This window comes from Strix aluco, chromosome 1 (genome assembly GCF_031877795.1).
Source record: "Strix aluco isolate bStrAlu1 chromosome 1, bStrAlu1.hap1, whole genome shotgun sequence".
NCBI lineage: Eukaryota > Metazoa > Chordata > Aves > Strigiformes > Strigidae > Strix > Strix aluco.
Genome location: NC_133931.1, coordinates 54,664,669 through 54,688,784, shown reverse-complemented (window position 1 = coordinate 54,688,784; position 24,116 = coordinate 54,664,669). Strand labels below are relative to the sequence as shown.

The following is a 24,116-nucleotide window of genomic DNA, read 5'->3' as shown; positions in this document are numbered from 1 at the left end:
AAGTTACACCAGTAAGCTGTGGTATGATCGGCGTCTTAAAACCCTTTTTATAGAAAAGAGGAAGGCACATGCTAAAATATTCCTTTTAAGTCTAACAAATGTGTTGTCGTGCTGGTAGAAAAAGTTTGAAGATGAGAATTTTATTTGTGACAGGCTCCCGACCTATCCTATGTCTTTAGCATGGTGCAGAATGGTATGGCCTTGTCCGTGTCACGAGTCAGTGGCTGTATGTGAGGTCCTTTAAAGTCTATTCCTATGTTTCACAGTGTCTCTACTAGATAGAGTCATTAGCCAAGGACTTGACTGGACCAAATTCCTTCTGTGTAAAAAAATTTCTGTGTGATCTAAAGGCTCTGAATTTTGGACTGTGACTCATTCATCTGTCTCAGTGAAGGGACTGGCTGTCTACAGAGGTGTGGCAGGTCAGAGCAGCAATTACTTTGGCTCCACTGATTTTTTCACAGTGGTGTATATAGTAATGTTTTAGGTGAATTATTCAGTCTTGTATTTAAACCTCCTAAATTTATCTAGGTCTTTGTTTCTTATAGGTTGGCTTTTGCTTTGGGTTCAGCTTCTCTGTAATTTTGACTCCCATCTATAACATAAAGATACCAATTTACTACTTATGGGACTGTTGGAAGGTAATCATTAACAGGTGTGAGGCATTCAAATATTATGAAGGCGGTGATGTAATCAGCTAGAGAGATTCCCTAGATGGAAGTGGGGCTTTTGGGATCTCCTTACATGCTCTGAGAAAAGTCCTGGGTGGACTCATCTTTGTGATACTTAAGAAACAAAACAAAAAACCCCAAAACTGTGCAGCTGTTTCTCCTAGACTCTATCTAAAATTTACCCATGTTTGTAAATCTCGGCCCTGGACTACGATGCAGCTTATCAGATTAATTAAGAAAAATTAATAGATTAATGTATTGAAATTTATCTTTAATGGCATTCACTTTTTCCTGTCTCTGGAAATGTTGCATGTTCTCGCTGCTGGCTTTCAAGGTCTCTGGCTGCTGGAAATCTGTGCATTGCTATTCTTCTGGAGTACTCACGGAAAGGTAACTGGCTTTTCATTTACTTCATTTTTCAGGGGAATGGTACTTCTGCCAGATTTTGATTTTTTTTTTTTTTTTTTTTTTCTTTCTGTGTTTATTCCCTACATCTGTCTGTTAGAGGCATATTAATCACAGAGGCAGTAATTTTTCTAGTCTATATCTGGGACACTGAATATTATCATCCCTACTATACAAGTTGCCATTTGACACTTCAAATATTCATCTAAATAATTTTAGATATTTCTTGCTGACAGTCACAATTATTTCCTCTAAACGATTTCCTTGCAGTTTCGGATGTAATGCGTTGCACCTTGGCTAGTAAAGATTTTTATTGTTAAGCTTAACCACGAGACAGTGACTGTAATTGCTTTTTGAAGACGATTATGATAGTACCCAGTTTAGCAAAAGACATCAAGTAGTTCAAGCAGTTTACTGATCATATTAATCTTCCCTCCCAAAAGAGCTAGGTTTGATTATTAATGTTGAGGTGTGTGAGGAAATAAAAAAAAAAAAAAAAAGGCTCAGAGCTAATTCATTCTCAGACTTGGGGAGAAATCTTTTTATAAAATATAAAATCAGCATTTGATGTAGACATATGAAATCTTCCTGATTATCTTTTTATACCTTTATGTTATTTTATTATAAAATATTTTAATATATATTTAAGTGATTACTTCCAAAGGATTCTTCCAGAAGAGAGTGTAAAATGTAACATGTAAAATCTTAGCTGTACATTCTTGTTAACAAAACATTGAAACATTATCATCAGGTAAAAATGGCTTCTTCCTTAAAACTTGTTTACTAAGCTTCTGCATCTCTGTGACCAAATAATTGTTTTCAGCTCCATTAGAATAAAGGATTTACTTCAGATGTAAAACCACAGAATTACGAGTAGCAATGGATGATTTAAAGTGACATCAGTCAACTTGATTTTTGTAACTGTCTAAAAATGTTAAATTTCTCAACAAAGTACCCTCTAAGTAAGTCAAGAGTTCTTAAAAAAAAAATCTTTGAAGATACATACTAGAGAATTTTTAACTCTCCTCATCTTATACAGAAACTAGTAATTCCTCTCTCAAACAGTAAGAACTTAAATGATACACTAGGTGGGGACTGTATAATTACTGATAAAAATATATACAGATGTTTTTGTAAGTGCTTTCATATTTTCTGTTTCATACAAATTGATGGTACATCTTTAAATGAACAAGGCCTTGTATTGTATTTTATTGATATAACCTCATTTTTTACCACTGTGCTTCATTCTCCAGGGTTTTTCTTAAATAACTGGGCATAACTGATGTTGTTTTCCACTGATATGAAGTTGAATGAGAATAATTATTAGTGCACTGTTTTGTTTGGTGGTTGTACTGCGTTAACAGCACATTTTTTCTGAGGTGACAATTCACTACAGAACTGTCTTGTGCAAGTATTTTGGTGATTTTTGTGCATTTGAACTTGTGACCGAATCTGAAATTCAAAAATTAATTAAATGAAAAAAGAAGCTCAAAATGCTTTTTGATAACATATTTTCCTCTGTCAGAAAACATTTAACTGCTGGTAGCTTTTAATTTGAGCAAGAAAACTAAACACTCTAAAAAAAAAAAAAAAAGTGTCTTTTTTGAGTAATTTATTAGTTTAAACAGAGATAGCAGTTAAAGCAAGCTGTGCGTAGAACATTAGAGTTGACGACCTGTACTCTTTCACCGAAATGGCGTAGATTCTGTCACCAAGTTGCAGATACCCACCTAGAGTTGTACAGGTTACTTACAGACTTTCAGATCACCGAATCATATTTACTGTTTTGAAAATCTTTTGACAAGCTGCTCCGTCATCTCAAAACCCAATCCCTTAGAAACACACACGTAATTTCTTTCGAGGATATATGTAATAAAGATATATCCAATGGATTTTTTTTTTTTTTTGAGAGAAGTGGATTAACATCTTTTTTTTCATGATGGCTGAATCTCCATTAAACACATGAATCAAGTATGTAGGGGCCACATAAGATACATCATAAAAAATACCAGTGTAAGTTTTCCTACAGTCTTTCCAGATTCAGTCGGGATTTTCTAAAGATTATAGGGTATCCTTCACCTTTCTCTTAAGTATGCTGAATATTGCTGACCATAATCTTTTCTGTATTTTATGTGGAATACTTCTACTAGAAAGTGTTCTAATTCAGTTCATAGGTATCCTGTTAGTTCTCAGACTTAAGGTGAATGAGAATGATGACAGATGAAAAAAGGTTAGAATAAAGATTTTTGAAGTAACATTCTTAGAGGGAACACCGTTTCTGAGCAGCCAGAGGTATAATGGTTGGGTTAGTTAATTCAGTTGCCATCTGAGAGAAGTGAAATTGAATATCTGAAACATTAGACAGGAGAGAGAAACAAATGACAGTAAAGAAGCTGAAATTGCTAAGGGGAATAGGGGGATTATCCAGAAATCAGATACTAGAAATGGTAGGTGAAGGTAAATCTGGAAAGTATTCCCAAGGAGAAATGATCTTGCGTAGTATTCCAAAAAAAAAAGGAAAAAAAAAACCTGTCACCAGTTTATGAAGTAGATACCAGTTTATGAAGTATATAGGCAGAATTATTTAAGCAGGTCTGTGCTTTTCTGTATCTGTATTTTAAGAATAAAGCCTTATTTGGAGACTTACAATATTCCAGGTTTAATTGGTGAATTCTGTGTGTATGAAATGCTTGACTATGAAGAGAATGAAATAGGCTTGTAGGAATATCTGTGGGTTATGAACAAGTGATTGGGAAATGTATTGCATATTACAAAAATTTACATGCAAACACTCCTGCTTTTTTTTTTTTTTTTCCCCTTAATCTACTTTCTCTAATTTACAATGATAATCAATAGTTTTCAAAATACCTCTTGCAGGTCAGGTTTAAATAGGAGAGTTGATTTCTCTAAATTGTGTCCCATCTGGCGGTTGTGCCTCTCACTTCTGTTGTAGAAGTTCAGGGTCCACAGGAGACCTGAGCATGGCTTTTACAAATAAAAGCAAATTAAACATGAAATGTAGGAGCTGGTGGAAAATGTTTTGTCTTCTCCTGCTGCTTGCCCTCCTCTTCTTTATTACTTACTCATTAATTTATTTACCTTGTGGCCCTGAGGGCATCTTTTATGTGCTGAAGCTTTCATGTTCCCTCTTAAATCAAAGTACTTCTGTTCGGTACGGCAGGGTTAACAGGCCTGTGAAGTCACAGGTATAAATTCCTCGGCATTTGAACCTTTGAAAACTGGAATACTGTGATAAAGTCCGGTGTCGCTGGAGCCTATTAGCAGGGCTGTTAGCTTTGTGGGGAAAGCGGCGCTCCCCGACATGTCAGGCAGCGGGGCTGTTGCCGAGAGGTAATTAGGAGCAATTAGCCGGTCTCCCTGCTGGGCAGGTCGCTGTTACCTCTCTCCTCTTTGCCCTTCCCCCTGCTGCCGCTGCAGGGCAACGGCTCGTGGCGGTGACGGTTCCCTGAGAGCGTGTCCCCGGGCTGTGCCTGCGTGTCCGTGCGGGCGGTGGAGGCGCGGGGCCGGGCGCTGCCCCCCCCCACCCCGCCGCAGTGTGGAGGGAGGGACCGCGGCCCGCCGCCGCCGCGCGGGGCCGGGCGCTGTCCGCGGTGCTGGGCCGGGCGCGGCGCTGTCCGAGGTGCGGGGCCGGGCGCTGTCCGAGGTGCGGAGCCGGGCGCTGTCCGAGGTGCGGGGCCGCGCCGCGCCCCGGGGGCACCATGGTGTTCGCTCCAGGTAAGGGCGGCCGCTTCCCGCGCTCGGCCGGGGGGAGCCCCGCGGGAAGGCCCCGGCCGTGCCGGAGAGCTACTCCGGGAGCTGCGGGGGAGGGGGTAACGGCGGGACAGAGCTGCCACCCAGCAGAGACAGGCGGCTTCAGAGAAGGTGGCTTGGCTGAGGATGTGTTCAGCTGTGGAGCCAGAGGTTGTGAGGGTCACCCCTGTGGTTACCGTCAGGGACAGGAGCCTCCTATGCATGCGTGCAGGGGACTGTGCTTGTCAGACTGCACAAAAGGGTGAGGAAGGGGGATGTGGCCTTGCAGTGACTGGAGAGTGAGTGCGTGTGTCCCCCAGAACCCACCCCGGTGGCTGCCAGTGGGACAATCTCTGCAACTCAGGGACATATTTTACAAATTTCCATTCCCCACCCTCTATGTATTTAAATGGAAGAGAACAAAAAGTTTGTTCTGTTCAGTTTTTATTGGAACAAAATTGAAGACTTCAGCAGGAACTTGTGTCTAATGCAGGACCTCACTTTACGAGGGTGCAGAATCTCTGCTGTGTAATATATATGTGCTACACCATAGAAGAAAGGAAGCCACAGAGAATCTGCATTGGTCTTGGTACATTCTGCTTGGAAATAGGCAGTCTGCTGTTTGGAAAGGGATGAGAGACCCAGTAGCTCCAGGATATAAGTGTAAGTCATGCGTGATATCTTCTGTAGTGAAATGACTTGAAATTAGCTTCTTTAAAGATGTATAATTGTCAGTAAAAATATTGGGTCAACAGACAAGGGGAAAGTAAAGGCTGCAGCTCAACAATAAGTAACTATTAATACCTTCGTTTTGCAAAGCTAACAGAAGTTTTGTCTTCCTTTGAAATTCTATATCCAGTCTGTGAAGGGATAAGAATCCAAAAGCTTTATACCTTCATTGAAAAAAAATTATCTTGGGGTTGACTTTGCTAGCTCAATAACTCAACAAAGTCTATTTTTCTGAGAAACTAATACCCTCTTTCAACAATCAGAAGCTCATTTTGTCTCTTTAACTGCCCAGTTGCTATCTAATTTGATACTTTCCCGTACACCGTGTTCTGAAATTGGGACCAAGTTATTTATCTTAATAGAACCAGGCACTCTTTTTTGTAGTACACCTTTCAGCATCAGTGGCTCTTTTCTGAACTCCTTTTATCTGACAGTCTGTCACCATTAACTGTACTCATTTTTTGAAGTGCACCATGGGACTGGAGTACTTCAGGAAGAGATTACCTCTAAAATAATGAAAACATGCTTATTTTCCTCAAAGGCTGACAGTGAACAAACCCCAAATCTCATTAATAATTACATTAGTTGTTCTTTTCACAACTCTAATCCATAAAGAAAAAAAAAATCTGTCTTGTATAGTCATTTTTTTTCTGTCTGCTTTCAGTCAAAGAAAAGCCCATGGTTTCCTTGCAAATGTTGTCATACCATACATGGGGTACCTAAGTGGGAATTTGCAAAAGAGATGATAAAGTAATCAGAGCAGCTTGGTAATCTCTTGTATTCAGACAGAGCAAGTCTGAGTAGATTTTTTTAATCGCTTTTCTTCATGTTCATCAGCCCTGGCCTGGCATTGTCTCTTCTCCAGATACTTTAAAAAAAAAATCAACAGGGTTTTGTACATCTTTAGTGTCTTCATAGTACTTAAGGTTATATGATATAGGAATTCTGTAAGTTTACTAAGAAATTGAGTTTTGTTTCTTGAGTCAACTTTCTGATTTTATCTCACTGTGATGAATGACCTTATTTTCCAGTTCATTGGGGGGGGGGGGGGGGGGGGGGGGGCAAGGAAGAAAAAGATTTTTCTAACTGTAAATGGTTAGACTCAGAATGATAAACATCCTTCTGGGAGGGTGGTGGAGAAAAGAAATGAAAACAACAACCAGAAGGAAATTCTTCAAGAAAAATAATAGAATTTGCTTATCTGAAGATAAAGATAAGACTTTGCATATAAATAAGATGATGCTCTCTTCCTTACGGCAGTGGATACATTATTGCAGAGTACTGAATTATCGTACTATGTTTATAAACTGTTAAGTAGAAGCTTACCAAGTTTAAATATACTTTTTAAAAGGTGAAGCCAACTGTCTGTTGACTGAATAGTTTCCTCTTCAGCTCTTTTCCCTAAATCTTAAAACCAGCTACTATGTAAAAAATACCCAACCCTACACCTCCCACCAAAACCCCACAAAAGAAACAAATAAACACCGTCACCACCACGTCCCACCCCCAAAACAAGCCTGGATATTACTGAACTAGATAAGTCAAAATTGTTACAAGGAGGCCACTATTTCATGTTCAAAACTGGACTTTTTGGTTCATTCTAGACAGTATATTGCTATTTACAGGTATACAAAAAGCTGCTATTCATATGTGATCTTTCTTCATACCCAGTTCAAATTAACTTTGAGTCTGTTTCAGAAAAAGGAACTGAGAAAAGTACATTTTTCCCTACTTGGTTTAATTTGACTGGGGCTTGATTGCACTTCATTGTACTGTCTGACTGATGATAGGCTGCTGTATAGGAAATGCAATGCAAACTCTATGAGATCTCTGGGAGCTCATTTTACCTGGAGGATTCCGACATGATGTGCTACCCTTACAACAGGGGGTGATCCATATGATGAAAGTGCAGACAAAGTACACATTGCAAAATTTAGCTTCTTTACTTTTCCTGAATTGAACTGCTTTAGGCAGCCTGAGAAGTAGGCAAAAAAAGTGTTGCTGGTTGTCGGATGTAAGGATGGAAATATGCAGGGGACTGCAGTAGAGAAGCATCAAAATTGAAGGGTTTTGGATTTGGTCAAAAAGCAAAGAGACATCGTCATTGACGTGGCAGATTTTCTTAGCAGACTTCAGAAGATAGTGTATTCCAGAATTTAAAAAATATCACTGCCAAATTAGCTTATAAAAGATTGGTAACTATAAATAATTCCACAAATTAAATATCTGTCCTTGTAAGGTGAGTTATTAAAACATTTACTTGTTCTAAATCATCAGCAAAAACTATAGAATGCAGCAAGCTTTCTTCTGTTACCACATCATTAGTTTACAAAGAAGTGATCGCTTTCAGCATCAGGCTATCTGATCAATAATAATCCTATTTTTTATTTTTAAAGGAACGTGTAAGATTTAACAACAATTTTAAATGTTGCTAATCTATATCATACTACTTCACAAATTACTTTATGTTACTTTTCCCCAAAATTACCTTGGCCATATTCCATGCTTATTTTCAACCCTAAAACTTTTTCAAGTCGAGAGGTAAAATAAAATTTAAAGTAATACTGTTTACTTCTGACTTGCCTGAATAAGCAGGATACAAAGGTGTTTTTCATGCTCCAAGGATTTTTTTTTCTGATTCTATTTTGCACATGAGTCACTCAAACACTTATGTCTTAGACCTTTGCCCTTATGTGTATGTACTGATATAGCACAAAGATGGCCTGCATTTTTAAAACTAACTTGGGAATAAAGTTAGAAACCAGTTAAGGATATTTGAACTACCTAATGGGTTTTCTAAGGAACTCTCACTAGAGTATCAGTTCAGGAATTATTTTAGTATACTTTGAGAATTTTAGTCTATAATGTTAGACCATAAAAAATTATCAAATTATAGAGTCTCATCATTGCAGGCCATCATTGTTTCACCCAGTCAGTACTGTACAGAGCTGTGTTTGCTTGAATAGGAATTTGTAGTTTTGGCTAAATAACATCTTTCAGAAAGGAATTGGGTTTGACCTGAGTACATCAAGAAAGATTGCAACATTTACATTGTCAGCTTGTTTCAGTGTCTGAACACTCCCATCCTTTAAGCTTCTATCTGCTTTGAATTGTGTAATTTCATCTTTCAGGTGAATCCTGTTATTTTTCAGTGTAATTTGAAGAATTCCTCCTTACCTGACATTTTCTCTATAACTAGGAACACACAGGCTTTACTCATGACCCTGCAATCCCAAAAGAAGGAGGAGGAGGTAGAACTCATTTTTGTATCACTATGTAAAAAAAGATGTGTGAACACACTTAAAGTTTAAAGATAGACATCAGAGAAGTCAGAATATTCATGGCTCAGCACCTTTTTCTTACAGTAGCAACGCCAATAGCTTTTCAACTAGCTTTTCAGCAGCACAGCTGTTCTTAACATTTTTAAGCTAGGAGCAGTATAGCAGACTTGCATAATGACACTGAAGATTAGAAGCGCATCCTGGACCAAACATTTTAGGAATCTCATTAAACTGCAATTGAAGACTTAGCAGCTGCACACTGAAACAGATGTGTTTGCTTGTCTGAATAGTCCTTATCTCTAGTGGAAAAGTTGGGAAGGCAACAAACCTGTTGTGCTGCGGGATGTGAAGACATGAAATTTCTTTGCTATCTTTTTTGCTAACTATTTTTCTGAAGATAACCTGTTCTGTGATATGTCCAGTGTTTGCGCGGAGTGTGGTACTCTAGAGCTCTCGGTTATGAAGTGCCTTTCACCCACGAGAACAATTGTAGAAAAGCAGGGCACAGTCCTTGTCCCTGTTAACTGCTGTGCTATGTTCTGCCAGTGCTCCAACTTCTGCAGTACCACCCCACCCCCCAAGTTATAATAATATATACATGTAGGATTCTTTCTTGTGAGCTTAGTGTTGACAAAGACCATGTCATGGACATAATTCAGAGGCTACAGGCAAGACTATTTTTCAGATCTTATGCAGTCTGATACAATGGTTTCCTTGTCTCCCCAGAGGGACCTGGGGGTGTTGATTGACAGCCGGCTGAACATGAGCCAGCAGTGTGCCCAGGTGCCCAAGACGGCCAATGGTATCCTGGCTTGTATCAGAAATAGCGTGGCCAGCAGGGACAGGGAAGTGATCTTGCCCCTGTACTCAGCACTGGTGAGGCCGCACCTCGATCACTGTGTTCAGTTTTGGGCCCCTCACTACAAAAAGGACATTGAATGACTCGAGCGTGTCCAGAGAAGGGCAACGAAGCTGGTGAAGGGTCTGGAGCACATGTCGTGTGAGGAGCGGCTGAGGGAACTGGGGTTGTTTAGTCTGGAGAAGAGGAGGCTGAGGGGAGACCTCATCGCCCTCTACAGCTACCTGAAAGGAGGTTGCAGAGAGCTGGGGATGAGTCTCTTTAACCAAGTAATAAGTGATAGGACAAGAGGGAATGGCCTCAGGTTGCGCCAGGGAAGGTTTAGACTGGATATTAGGAAGCATTTCTTTACAGAATGAGTTGTTAGGCGTTGGAATGGGCTGCCCAGGGAGGTAGTGGAGTCCCCATCCCTGGAGGTGTTTAAGAGTTGGGTTGACATAGCGCTTAGGGATATGGTGTAGTTGGGAACTGTCAATGTTAGGTTAATGGTTGGACTGGATGATCTTCAAGGTCTTTTCCAACCTAGATGGTTCTGTGATTTGTGGTGGCTGGTATGAGTATGCAGGCCACTTGCCCCCCAAATGTATCTGACTGAATGTATCTGCAGCTAAGAGCTCTCAACAATACTTCAAAGTGTTTGCTGCCTTGTAGGAAGAAATGATATAGGAGGAAATTTCTTGTTCCTTTTGCTGAGGAAAAATTGTTTCTTGTGCTGACCTCTCCCCAGTGACACATCAGTCTTTCCCCTGCTGTGAAACTCCACTAACATATCTCATTAATGAGGTGAAAGAAAAAGTTAATTCATAGGTATTCAGAAATGTGATGAAATTAGGAAGTTTAAAAAGTAGTCAGCAGTCCTAGGTGCAATATTTCTTTATGAATCAACATAGAGTTAAAAACTGGCACAGAATTTACTTTTTCAAATTATTTTTAACATAACTGAAGGCTTAAACAAGTGAGGCTGGCACCTTTCACTTGCATGTCACTGGGTTGAATCCTATTCAGGTTAGCAGTGAAAAGAATTATGTCTTCACAGTGGCTATGTAGTGGCCTATATTGAAGCAGTTGTTCATAGTTGAGGGATGGTGGTAATGTCATACAGTCATTATTAAAATCCTTACTGGCGCTGTGTATGGGATCCGTGTACTGAGCAGGAAAATCAAATGGTGAATGTGTAAAAAGAATGACTTACACTGACCTCTAAGGTTTGCCTCTCCAAATCATTATTCTTCTGGATTAATTTCTCTGTTGTACTTGTTATAGACATAAACAAGATGATTCCAGCCTTGTAAGCTTTATCATGATAATGGAAATTAAATGCACTTACTGTAGAATAGATTTATTCCTATACCTTCAATCTTGTCTATTAAGGTTTTTATGAAGGACACAATCCATGGTATTAAGTTTACAAATACTAAGTTAAGCAAAAATTCCTGGCAAGCTACATATTAATAATTTCTTTATAGGTTTCCTGAAATTATCTGAGTACTGGTTATCCATTTGTAGCATGTTCTTTCCTTAATAATTTGCAAGCTCCTGCAGAACAAGATTTATTATTTTTTGAGGGATTGCAATTGGGGCAGAGTCTTTACTGATGTTAGCAGAAATGAAAAGCTGACCTGAATAGCCATAAAATGCTTCAGGTTCCTTTAGAATGCCTTGCCAGGGAATTCAGGGCAGGTGAGCTCTGTGCTGCTGTCATCTGACCCTGCAAATGCCTGTAGTCATGTTATCAGAAGATGCTGTCTTCCTTCTTCAAGAGAGTCTGCAATTTTCTGCCTGAAGAAGTAAATTGAGCCATATTCTACTCAGATATCTTTCTAATGGTAAGGCAAATATAATCTCCTGTGGATTACTTACATTTGCTTCACTTTGTAGTATGCATATTTGATATGATGACACTGTATTTTTGTACTTTGATCAGTGAATCCACTCACCATTTGTCAGTACGGAGGGGATGCATATCCGTTACTACTTCTGTTAAATACTTGCAGATTGACATTACAGTTTGTTTTGAAGTACATTTTCTTAATAGAGTGGAAAATATTTCTCTGGGAAGTTAAGAGAATTAGCTTCAAGAGGGGAAAACAGCATGTCATGGCATCTTGTTGCAAACAGATTCCATCAAGATTACAGCTATGAAAAAATCCTGTTTTTTACTCTTTCAAAGTGCACTTTAAATTTGTATAATCTTTGATTCACTTTCTCTTGTGAATTTGTGTATATACATACACATATAAAATCTCAGCTTTAATTACTAATAGCCTCATGTACAGCTTTCAAACTCCACTCACATTCTAAAATAATCAGGGAAGTTTCTATACTCTTTTGTGCATGTGCAAATATAGGGTTTGGGGGCGGGGGTGTTCTGGTTTTTTTAAAGACGAGGAAGGGCTTTAGAGATAAGGAAGGGCTCTGCTTCAACTGAGGTTTAACGAGACAATTTATGAAATTAGACTCTCAATAATCTCATATAAATTGAAATACATCTAAAATATAGCAGGATGTTTTCACTGATTTGCTGGCTTCTGACAGGTTACATAACCTCTTCCTTATTTTCTTCACTTAAGAAAAAAAACCAGGTTCAGATATTGCAAATTTTAATTAACCTGTACATAGTTCTTCAAGACCAAAACCCATAAAGCATTGCAGCTAGCAAAATAAACCTTCACTAGTGGAATATGCCCCCATTGAAAACTTTCCTTTCACTTCGCTATACAGTGGTGGGTAACAAAAGTCTTCTAACACCTAGCAAAGCTAGATATTTCAGTACAAGGTTTTTGATACAGATTCAGAAGGCCTAAATTTTGCCTACCTTTCTGTGCTTTATGTTTTCTTTTTGACTAGGAATCTCTGAGCACCTAACAGTAGAAAATAGAAGGCAGAGGGAGTTAGATGACATGTGGGTCACCTGTATCTGTGCCATTGGACCTCTCCCTCCATGGGAGAAGCACAGCATTTGGTGCAGAGTGATTCCTTATTTCAGTATTTGAAGTGTGTTCCCTAAAAGAAATGGTGAAATTGTACAGATGAAGAGAACTAAAGTTTTTCATTAACTTCGGAGCAGCTCGTCCCAGATGCTCTTTAGGAAGTATCTTATTTACACTGAATACACTGAACTCTAGCCTAGGAATTAAAAACCCTTCTCTGCATTAATGATAGTTTACAGAATTAGATCCAGAAATTTTCCTTCTGGGACCAAAATCTGAGTATCGTGCTTATGGGTTTGGGTGTGGCAGAATTTTCAGTGACTACTACTGTGAACTAAATCGAGTCTTCAAAGCTGGAAAGACAGAGTCCTTAAGGAGTGAATTTATTGCTATATGTGAAAATATCTAGAAAATATATAGATTGAAATGTATAATCTGTTTTTAGTTAATCTTATTAAGGTATGGCAAGAAATCTTGCTAAAACATGTTGAGAAAATGCTTAAGAATAGATAATGTATCTGTAGATTCCAACAACCTCTTAATCTAATAAACTTTGGAAGCTTCATTTTGGCTGGTATATTTCAAATAGTATTAAATAACTCACTGGAGTCTTTAAAAGGATAACTTTTATATAGCAAACAAACCAAAGAGGTTTCCAGATATTGTTTTCTTTTAAGAAAGCAGAACTCAGTGGGAAGTTTACGAATACTCAGTTTAGATACAGCTAATGTCTGGATAAAAAAGGCACCATGAAGTATTACTCTGGAGATATTATTATGTCCTTTGAAACAGCCTATCTGCATTTCTGCTCTTGTTCTTCACCCTTCCATTCATCCTGGATTTGTGTTCAGAGCAAGGCTGTTCCTGCTTCATTCTTCTAATTTGTTTTGAAGAGCAAAGTAGTCTGTGCTGGCCCCCTTCCTGATACAGTTCCTCTTTTGTGCTGGTTGCACGGCAGGAGTTAAGGAGTTAAGGAATGAGATTAGGGCAGAAAATATAACTTCACTAGTTTTCTAGTGAAAGTGGGTGTTAAAATTCCCTACACACCTTTACAATCCTACATGAAAGTACTTTTAGCTATTCTGATACATTCAGTGTCGTCCCTTCTTCCTCAAAGAATCAGGGCAACTGAGTATTGCCCTCCAATACTTGATCAGTCAGGACTTCACAAGGATCCATTTTAGAGCATGAGAAACAGTACTGGACAGAATTAACTCTAATACAGTTAAGAATGTATTTCTTACTTAATTTTTTTTAAGATTATATTTAAAACTTCGTTGTAGGACCTTTTCATGAGGTCTCTGAACTGGCATCATTACTGACATTGAGGGTCTCTAGTCCTGTAGATAGCTTAATGACACTCATGCGTGAAGTTGGGTTTGTGCATGTGTTGGAAAGCCTTCAGCCCTGGCTGACTGCCGTGTCCATTCATTCTGGATATAATTAACATGACTCATCAACATTTCTTGATTATGGATAATATACAGCCTCATATTTTATATCTCTTCTTCAGATTAGGCTTCTAGTGCTGAAATCCTAGCACGAACCTATAAAGCAAATCAAAGAAGGAGACTTCTTCAACCATTTCAATTCACAGGTTACAAAGTATTTGCCAGAAGAGGCTCACATGGAACTTCCATGCTGTGGCTGTAAAGACGGAGAGATATGTCACTGCCAAATACCAATGGGGGGAGGTTAAAGAACTGAACTTCATTTCTTGTAGTAGAAGAATATCAATATCAATGAAAAAAAATGTTACTGGTAATTACTACAACATATACACATACATTATGTCATTACAAACTTGCCAGGTTCTTTAATTTTTTGAAAGATCTACAGTTTATAAACACAACTTAGGTAATACCCTGTAACTTTTTTCCATAAATACAGCTCCCATGCATCCATACTGGATCTTGTGATGAAGTCTTATCATCACAGTCTTGCTTACTTATACTTCTATTCCGTTTAGTCCTGTGAGTTGGATTATAAAATTCACAGTAGTAATTTTCAATAGAATTGAAATAGATTTACTGGAGAACAGTATTTTCATTGGCTTATTATTAATTTTTATTAATAGTGAGAAAAATAATTCTAATGTTGCAATGCTGCATAAAATAATATAATGGTTAGCTATTTCAATCCAAAGCAATATGTTGATAAAACAAACAGTAAATTTTCTGGTTAAAGGCTATACCTGCATAATCTCATGTAAAAAATGAAGAAAGAATATTTGCTTCAAATATTTGCTTTCAGCTTCAGAAATTTTGCATGAATTAAAATTGTAGCTAATGGGGGAATACATTTTGGGTAATTGTGAGTTCTGTATTTGCTCAGAAGTTTGCTTAGAGGAATGTGATTTTTATTGTTAGTTTTAGATATGGTTAAGCTCAAAGCTGTTTACACAAACAATTTTTTTTTTTTTTTCTGTAAGAACAACTTTAGTGGTATTATTCATTTTCTGGAATTAAACTGCATTTGTTATTCCTGTGAAGCAGAACATGAACTTTTGACCTCTGGTGCATTGCCCTTAAGATTCATGGAACCTGTCATATAAGCTAAGCTGTTATCTTCAAATGCAATATTTGTATTTTGTCTCAAGTCAGAATGAGACCTAACCTGCAGAAAGACATGATGAGCTGCATAAATGTTACATGCTTTGAGGAAAGTTGAATTAAAATTAAAGGCATTCTTTTTCATCTGAGAAAAGCAGTAACATCATACAGGTGAAGAAGCAAAAGGGATAACTGAGGGACAGTAGAAGTTTCCTGAGACTGGATATACAATCATGGTCATGCATGCTCATACATGACTAATGTCTTCTCAAAAGTTATGGGATAAATTATTTCTAGCCTATGTTCTCCAAGAATCTAAAATTCCTTCCTAACACAGCTCATTCACTGTTCAGTCCCTGCTCTCTTTCCATGTGAGAAACGTTGCTTCTGCTTCCTTCTAAATCACTGATTCTGCACCCAATGAAAGGTGTCTCATTCCCCCACAGTTTATTGCCAGCACTAGTAGATCTGGGATGGACTTGAATCTTTGCAAGGGCAAGGTCATGCCTGTGGTAGTTTAGCTTCATGATAGTATTCCAAACAATCCTGTGAAAAGATATGGTAGAGAACTTAACTGCTGATTCAAACAAATGACCTGTTGTTGAATGTTACTTAGTAGGAGTGTTTATAAGGCATATTAAATTTAATGTGTAGCAAGCTGAAAGGGAAGAAAGCACAGGGGATATCAACAGAAAGTGCAGGAGACTACTTTGATTGCAGGCTGGAAAGGAAGTGACTCAGGATGCTTTGAAGAAAGTGTAGTGAGTAAATGAGAGAAGGTCCATGTGCAACTGGAGTGAAGCTCTTCAAGACTTAATCTGTGCTAAATGTTCTTTCTCTATAGCTATCATTTTCCATTTATACTTTTCTAGGCATATTCCATAGTCCAGAAATATCACAGAGAATGTAAAGGCTTTCACACAAGATGTTTTTGAATTTAAACTAATATTAGTTCTAGTAATTGAAACGAATACTTGGAGTCTACTTTAAATGCTTTTATTCTTTTTCCAAAGTGCTAGCGTATTTTTCTTCATGGGGAACATCTTCAAGCAAGCCAAGGGAATTTCAAGGTACTGATACTGGCACTAGTTTTAAATGAAAGTGGAATGTGTGACTGATTCCTGCAGTCAGTCTAAGATTTTGAGGTTTTTTTAAATCTCTCAAACTATACTTTAGATTGCAGAACCAACCTGGAGTTTGCAAATTACTTTTCATCTGCTATGTTAGTGGCATAAAACTTAACAAGTGAAAGATAAGGTAATAAAAACATGCTAAAGAGGATTTGTTATGTCTTAATGATAAAATTGCTACCTTGCATTTAACATCACATAACCTGGATTTTTCGGTTCTCTATTTACAGAATTAGGGTGATGGGTTCCTGTATAAGCCAGGTGAGCATTTAAAGATAGAGAATAAGTAGGAAAGATTTTCTGACATCAAGAGAAAGTAGTAGTCATTAGACTAGGATAACTAATAGGCAGAATGCTGTTTCTGCTATCCTGAAAGTTTTCCCAGCAATTACTTCAAGTGACCTTTTGTCATGGAATTTTAATTAAATTAGTTATTCTTCAAATCTTAAAAGAATTGTGGCTAAAAATTAATTGTATCTTGTTACTCTAGTAACTCATATTTTGATTAGGTAAACATCAAGTCTAAGCAAAGACAACAGGAGTGATGTCTCTGTTTTACCTAATTGAAAATATGCAGTTCTTAAAATGCCTGATTAATTCTATAAGCACTCAAATTTCTGCCTTTGTTTATGTCCGCAGCAGTCTGTATTTCAGCAAGGTGGAGTGGTTTGATAGATATGTTCCAGCTTAGTCCCTTTGGGATCCTTGCATGAGTCATCTCTGCTTTCCGTAGTCAGTCCCTCTCTTCTTGCTCAGAGTAGGTCCAGCATATCAATAAATGAGCTTCTCAGAAAACAGCTTTGTGCCAACTGCTTTCCTTGAAATTAATAATTGGAAGAAGAGGACATAGTGGAGATACTATTCAGAGACTTCTGTTTACTCCTTCAGAAAGTGGAAAAATGGGTTTTAGGGCAGTCTCACTGACTAGAATCACAGGAATGCAGAAGGCTTGAGGTTGGAAGGGATCTCTGAAGGTCATCTTGTCCAACTCCTCCTCAAGCAGGGTCACCTAGAACCATTTTCCCAGGATCATGTCAAGATGGGCTACCTGTGATGGGCACCACACACCCAGGGGAGCTGGATGTTCTTGTCCAACTGCTTGATATGTCTGGATCCTGGCTGGCAGTCCAGCTCCTACACGTAATGGTCCCAGTGCAGGCTCAGACCTCTTCACAGTGTCAGATATCCTCCTCAAAACGGGCTGTTATTTTCACTGTTGCTTTCTAATTTAGATGGTCAGCATGAATTGCCAATGACCTCATTGGTCACGTCACCCCAGGCCAACACCTTTGACTCTTTACGTTTCCAAAGCCAGTTAGCTGTTGTTACCTGGGTTACTATCACCCTGTGTTACACAGATGTAAAATTATTAAGATTTTGTTTGAGCTGCCTTATTTCCTTTCTGTGTATACCTAAACCATCAGAAGCAGGGCAGAAATAATCCAGAGGTTTTTGGTTCTCTGTTCTTGATTTGTTTTGCCAGCAAATAAAACAACCATCTAATGAGTTAGAGGTCTCACTTATCTGAGTGGTGCTTTTAGGCAGGCATTGCTCCATGATAAACTCAGGTAAAAATTCACTGGAAAACTGTCCTTTTTTTCAACTGGGTGTTGCTGTGGATGACCTTCCGAGTATAAAAATATTTAAAGTTCAGATTTTGTAGATCAAGTGACAAGAACCAAATAAATAATAAGGCATACCTAATGAAAGAAAACTGAGTAATTTTCAACACTAACATGCTTAATGACAGTATATTTTTAACAATAAATTCAGGGCGGTTTTATGGCTATAGGTGTTGGCAAATTTTTGACATTTTGTATAACCTCATAGTCCATACCACCATACTAGTCTGTATTTGCAATTTCATGTTTATCCATGCTTTTGTTAATATATTATCTCTGAACATCAGCTGAGTTGGCTGATCTTTTTCAGTCCAGCAAGAAGACTAATTTGTTGTATAATACAAAGTGAGTACATATTTGAATAATAAATATCTGTACTTTACTCTTAAGTAACATTGAATTTTATCAAAAATTCACTGTTTCAAGTGCTGAGGAGTGGAACAAACTGAATCAGGGGAGCTGATTGTGCCAAGAATTCAAGTGATTCCATTCAGTCAGCTTTTCCAGCTTAAACCATGTTTTCTAAGTTTTCATGGTTTTAACCTCTTAATTGTAGACAAACTTTGTTATCTCAGTACAGTTGCAGGGTTTTTAAAAAATTATTCAGTTTCAATAGAATTAAGCCACATTTGTATTTTACTTTTAGCCAGAACATGTATAATATGAGCATGATAGAAATAAGTATATTTTTTAAAGTCTTTTCAAAGAAACATGGGAGATAATTAATTATTTCTTTCTCACGGAGTAAGCTGTGATCATTCTGCTGGTGGTTGGTTTAGGTTCACAGATCATGGAATCACAGAACCACAGAATGGTTTGGGTTGGAAGGGACCTTGAAGACCACCTAGTTCCAACCCCCCTGCCATGGGGAGGGACACCTTCCACTAGACCAGGTTGCTCAAAGCCCCGTCCAACCTGGCCTTGAACACTGCCAGGGAGGGGGCATCCACAGCTCCTCTGGGCAACCTGTTCCAGTGTCTCACCACCCTCACAGGAAAGAATTTCTTCCTTATATCTGCTCTCTTTCTGTTTAAAACCCCTGTCCCTTGTCCTGTCAGTACAGGCCCTAATAAAAAGCCTCTTTCCATCTTTCTTACAAGCCCCTTTTATATATTGAAAGGCCACAATAAGGTCTCTCCGAAGCCTTCTCTTCCCCAGGCTAAACAACCCCAACTCTCTCAGCCTGTCCTTAGGGAAGGTGCTCCAGCACCCTGATATCTTCATGGCCCTTCTCCACTTGAACAGGTCCATCCATGCCTCTCTTGTATTGGGGGCCCCAAAGCTGGACACAACACTCCAGGTGGGGTCTCACAAGAGCAAAGTAGAGGGGCAGAATCACCTCCCTTGACCTGTTGGCCACACTTCTTTTTATACAGCCCAGGATACAGTTGGCTTTCTGGTCTGTGAGCACACATTGCCGGCTCATATCCAATTTTTCATCTACCAGTATCCCCAAGTCCTTTTCCATAAAGCTGCTCTCAATACATTCACCACCAGGTCTGCATTGATATTGGGGATTGTCCTGACCCAGGTGCAGGACTTTTTCCCTCTCCTCAAGTATCAGAACTTAGTAGTGTCTTTCTTAAGGTAAACGAGTGATTCTATTTTTTGTCTATATCTTAAATTTCCTTGCAAAAAATTCTTAAAGAACATTGGGAATTTCTCACAAATCCACATGAGGACTTCTCATAAAAGCAGCTGACCTTTAATACGCTGTTTTTTTTCTCTGAAAACATAATTCTTAATATATGGCTTTAAAATAGACAGTAAAATACAAATCCCGTTTAAAATACTTGAGCACAAGTTAATTATGAAATAAGTGAGATGAGTATCTTAAAAACCTTTTAAATCAAATCTAGTGATGTAAATAAGCACCTAGCCTAAGCATTTCAATTAGCAACTGAGTCTACATTTTCCCAAATGACAATCACCTTACATTACCTTAATTCAGAATTATTTTTTTCATATCAAGATCAACTTAGAACATTACACAGCATTCTTTGTTGTCCTGCCAAATTGTCATTTGTGTTAGGAGTCAAAATACTTCCAAAGAGAAACCTCTTAACATAAACTACTCTTCTTCATTACCAAATGTCAGGACTCACAGTACATTACTTTGTTCTTCTCCAAACTTTAGCACTTTGGCAAACCAAGGAAGTGTGACATAAGAAATACATATTTGTCAGGTTGCTATAGACGGTGGGATATTTTTTTTTCCTATTTCACCTTTGACAATCTGAGCATTTTTTAATGCTTTTGCAAATATGTATTTTGCAAATGTAGCTAAGGGTTAATAGACTGACACTTGACAAAATTTCATACCTTGAAGTCAAAATGAAATTTGATGGATGAGGGCTTTTAATCTGAAGGAAAAGTAAATAGAAATGTTAATGAAACAGCTTTTTCTTTGTATGGTTGTGAGGGAGTACATGTCAGGCTTGCAAAATGAAGTCCAATTGCCCATCCAGAAGCACAGCTCAAGTCTAGAAGGATGTGATTCACAGCTGGATGAGAAAATCCTCTTTCCCTGTCTTGCTACAAAATGCAGATGTGCTTGTTTCAGCTGTGAAGCCACAGCTGTCCCCAGAGCTGGGAAGTGGGTAACGGAGCTGGATGACTCAAAGTCTCCCCCTTCATTCAGTCCTGTAGTGCTGAGTACACAGTGGCACTTTCTACCCTACTTCATCATCTACTGTATTAGCAGGTTCCCTATATAATAAGCTGTTCCCAAGCACTCTGTGGGTTTTGTTTAGTTGTTTTTTTTCTCCTGTTTTTCTGTCCTTCAGGTGTTTACAGAGTAGCCACAAATGCTTAGTTGCCTTTCTTTGTCATTTGGTTCTGGCAGGTGAGAAGCCAGGGACGGAACAAGATGAAGTTAAGCTGCAGAATGCCAGCAAGCAGATTGTGCAGACTGCTATCCTCCGAGCAGTGCAGCAAGTTTCCCAGGAGAGCCAGCAAAAGGAGAAGCGAACAAACAGCGGTACAAGCCTCCAGCTAGAAAGAGGAAAATTAACCAAGAAGCATGAAAAAAAGTAAAGGAGTGGGTTGGTTGTTTTCAGTCCTCCGGTCTGCAGTGTTTTCAGCCTTCTCTTTAGTATCAGCTGTATTGCTAGTGCAATGTTACTGTTGTAAAGCAAACCAAAGTATAATCACACCTAGACATAGGGTAAAGCTGCAATAGTCCTCAGCTGAGAAATATTAAGTGCATTAGATGACTAACTCCATATTCATGCAGTGCCTCTTGACAGAAACAATAACCATAGCTATAAAAGTAGTTTCAAGCACAAGCTCTTATGATATGGACTTATTCTCAAAAGCTTGTTGTCAGTGCACTTTCATGTAAGTTCTGCGTGCAACATCTATGTCAGTTCAGCTGAACGGACTCTTCTCTGAGTTACTGGGTTCACTGAAGCTGTCTTCACCGAAGAAATAGTTTACTGTTGAGTGTAGCAGAATGCTTTCAGGCTGCCTTGAAGCACGAGTTTGTACTTTGCTTTGATTAAACATGGACTGTGTGAAATGGCAGTATAAAGGGGCTTTGGTAAGTTCCATGAACCAATTTTTTTTTTCATCTTGGGAGAAAAAAAAAAATAGTCCAGTAAGACTGCTGTGACTGTGATCTATGACTGTGATCATAAACCTATGATCTATGTCTTTTTTAAAAGAAGTTAAAAGAAGTACTGAAGCTTTAGTCTACTTATTTGAAATACTTCTATACTTCTGCGTAGAAATCACTTGTGCCTCAACTATTCCTTTTAATTTTCTTGATATTGAAAGAAGAGAAACTGATGTGCTGATATGGACTTTGCCAGCTTTTCCTTCAGTTTTGCAACTTTGCTGGGACTTGATTTATAGAAAATGAAGACTGGAGTGGCTTAAAAAAAAGAAAAGGGGGGGTTGAATTTATTAATATCTTAAAGGATGGAAATATACTGTGTCTGAATTCTGTCATGGTAGATATTTCTCACCCGCTGGCCATAAAGTGACTTTAGATGTTTGCAATTGTTACATAGATTCACCTTAAATAGCACTGCTTTAAGCTGGTAATCCCGAATTTATCCTTTAACTGCTCTATATAGCTGAAGAAATCCATGATGTTCCTAAAAATACAAATTAAATAAATGTAGCTTTCACTTTTACGCTCCCTTACTGTAATGATGATTGCACTATTATACATCTGAAATGAATAACAGTATATTTAATTCTAGAAATGGCTTGTAGCTGTACTTCAATTGAATTCTTGTAGTAATGCACCTAGAAATATAGAGAAGCAAGTGCACAGGATCTGCAAAGGAGACAAACTTTCTTACTTGTTTTTCTACTCAGATGATTCTCAAAGAGACTTGTTTAAGTAATAGGCTATTACTGCGTCCTACTGCTTGTGTTAAACAATTTCAGGATTTTTTTCTCATAGCTGGAGGCTTAGTCATAAATACCCACATACTGTAATATTAAGCCTTTGAAATTTGCTTGGTTCCCTTTTTTTTTTTTTTTTTTTTTTTTTTTTAATTTAACAGCACTGACTCATACCAAATAATCATTTAGCTCAATCTTCTTTCACTTAAAAATACAAAGAAGAATTCGACATGATTAAAGTTCTAAATCCTCTAATAATGAAAACTGACTTGGATTGCAGCTACAGAGTTGGTTCACTTCTGTAGACACTGGGTGAAATTTTCCAGCCAAGCAAACCTTGAAAGGTGGAAGTAGTTGGGTCTTGAGGCCTGTGTGTGTTTGTCATAATAGTAATTTTTTTTTACCATTAGCTTTTTCATCAGTTGACCTTGGTTGGAAGGTAGCCTTTTTCTAAGCACTCTTTGCATCTTCACTTTCCGAGAGCCTAAGAAAACTGGTCATGATTAATTATTCAATTCTGAGGCTGATGGGCAGGCAAGTCTAGTGGATGAGGCAGAGCAAGCCTGTTGTGAGAGACTCTGTGGTGCAAAATGGTCTTTGCCATGGACTCACCTATAGTGCTGTAGGAAGGAGAGCTATAGAACAGCAAAATCCCCATTTCTTTGGGATTATTCTACTTTTTTTAACACTTTTTGTCTCCAGAAATTTGCAGTGTGTCTATTTTTTTTTATGTTCCTGGTAATTATTTTAATAATCTTTGTGTAGTTTGGAAACTTGTTTGCATGTCCAATTTTGTTTTTAAATCATCATATTAGAAAAAGAGGAAATTCAAAAACTGGTGAATCCAGGCTTCATATGAACTTATTCCATTCCTACTCCCACTATGCTCTTCTGCAATATCCCCTTACTGTCCTAGCCCCTTTAGACACACTATTACTCCACCATTAAATCATGTCCCATCATTTTTAGTGCTGTCAGGAGTATAATATCTCGGAAAGATAAAAATGGTAGGAAGCCTAACAGAGCCTTGAGGAAGTTTTCTATGGTCTCCTATCAAGTAAAAACAAAAACTGTAGCTTAAATAACATAGTTTTCCCTGAGAGACAAATCACGTGTCTCCTATCTATAGTACATATGTCCCTAAATTAAGGCATGCATTTAGTATCTGCTATTGACAAAGAGTGTTCTGCACACCACTTGTAACCAGGATATGTAGTTGAGATCTGTACCGCATGTGAGAGAACTGCACAAAAGAAAACTTTACCCTTGGCTTGTTATATGCTTACTACATGGTGAAAGCGGGTATTTTTGGTATCTTCACTGACAGATTATATTTTCTGGAGAAAATACAGACTATAGAAATTATTACAGATGTGATGCAGGTCTGATTACAAATAAAAAAACTCTTAAAGAAACTCTTAATACCTTACATGTCTCTGGTTTCTCTTGTCAAAAGGAGGGAAGCAATTTTCAGATTCACTAGACAATCTTATGAAGCAAGCAATGTGCTCATTAAGTTTGTAGTAATGACTGCATTATTCAGCACAATAATTCATATCTTAAAAGTACAAGACAATCAAAATGCTATCCGTTGTATTTAAACTCACCACCTTTTAGCACTTATCAGTGGCAAGTAGAAGGATGCACAAACATGTGAAAGCACATTTATCACAACTTTCATGAGAAGACTTGGGAGTCTGTGGCTATCTGCACTGTGTTCGATATGTCTTCATTCAGGTTGATTATCTCAATTTTAATACCATACTTGCGGTATTCTTTGTAAGGTAATCAAGCAGCAACGCCTAAATGGAAATTCATGTGGCCACAGCAG

The 24,116-nt window shown here is 38.1% G+C and overlaps 1 protein-coding gene across 1 annotated transcript; it reads left to right on the top strand.

Annotated features, from left to right (window-relative positions):
- Window positions 1-360: 360 nt before the first annotated feature.
- On the top strand, window positions 361-23,707 carry AKAIN1 (A-kinase anchor inhibitor 1; the record flags this gene model as incomplete). The annotated part of the gene is made up of 3 exons (XM_074826522.1): window positions 361-422; window positions 1,006-1,061; window positions 20,775-23,707. Coding segments are annotated over 3 exons (309 nt in total), but the record flags the coding sequence as incomplete, so codon positions are not given.
- Window positions 23,708-24,116: the final 409 nt, after the last annotated feature.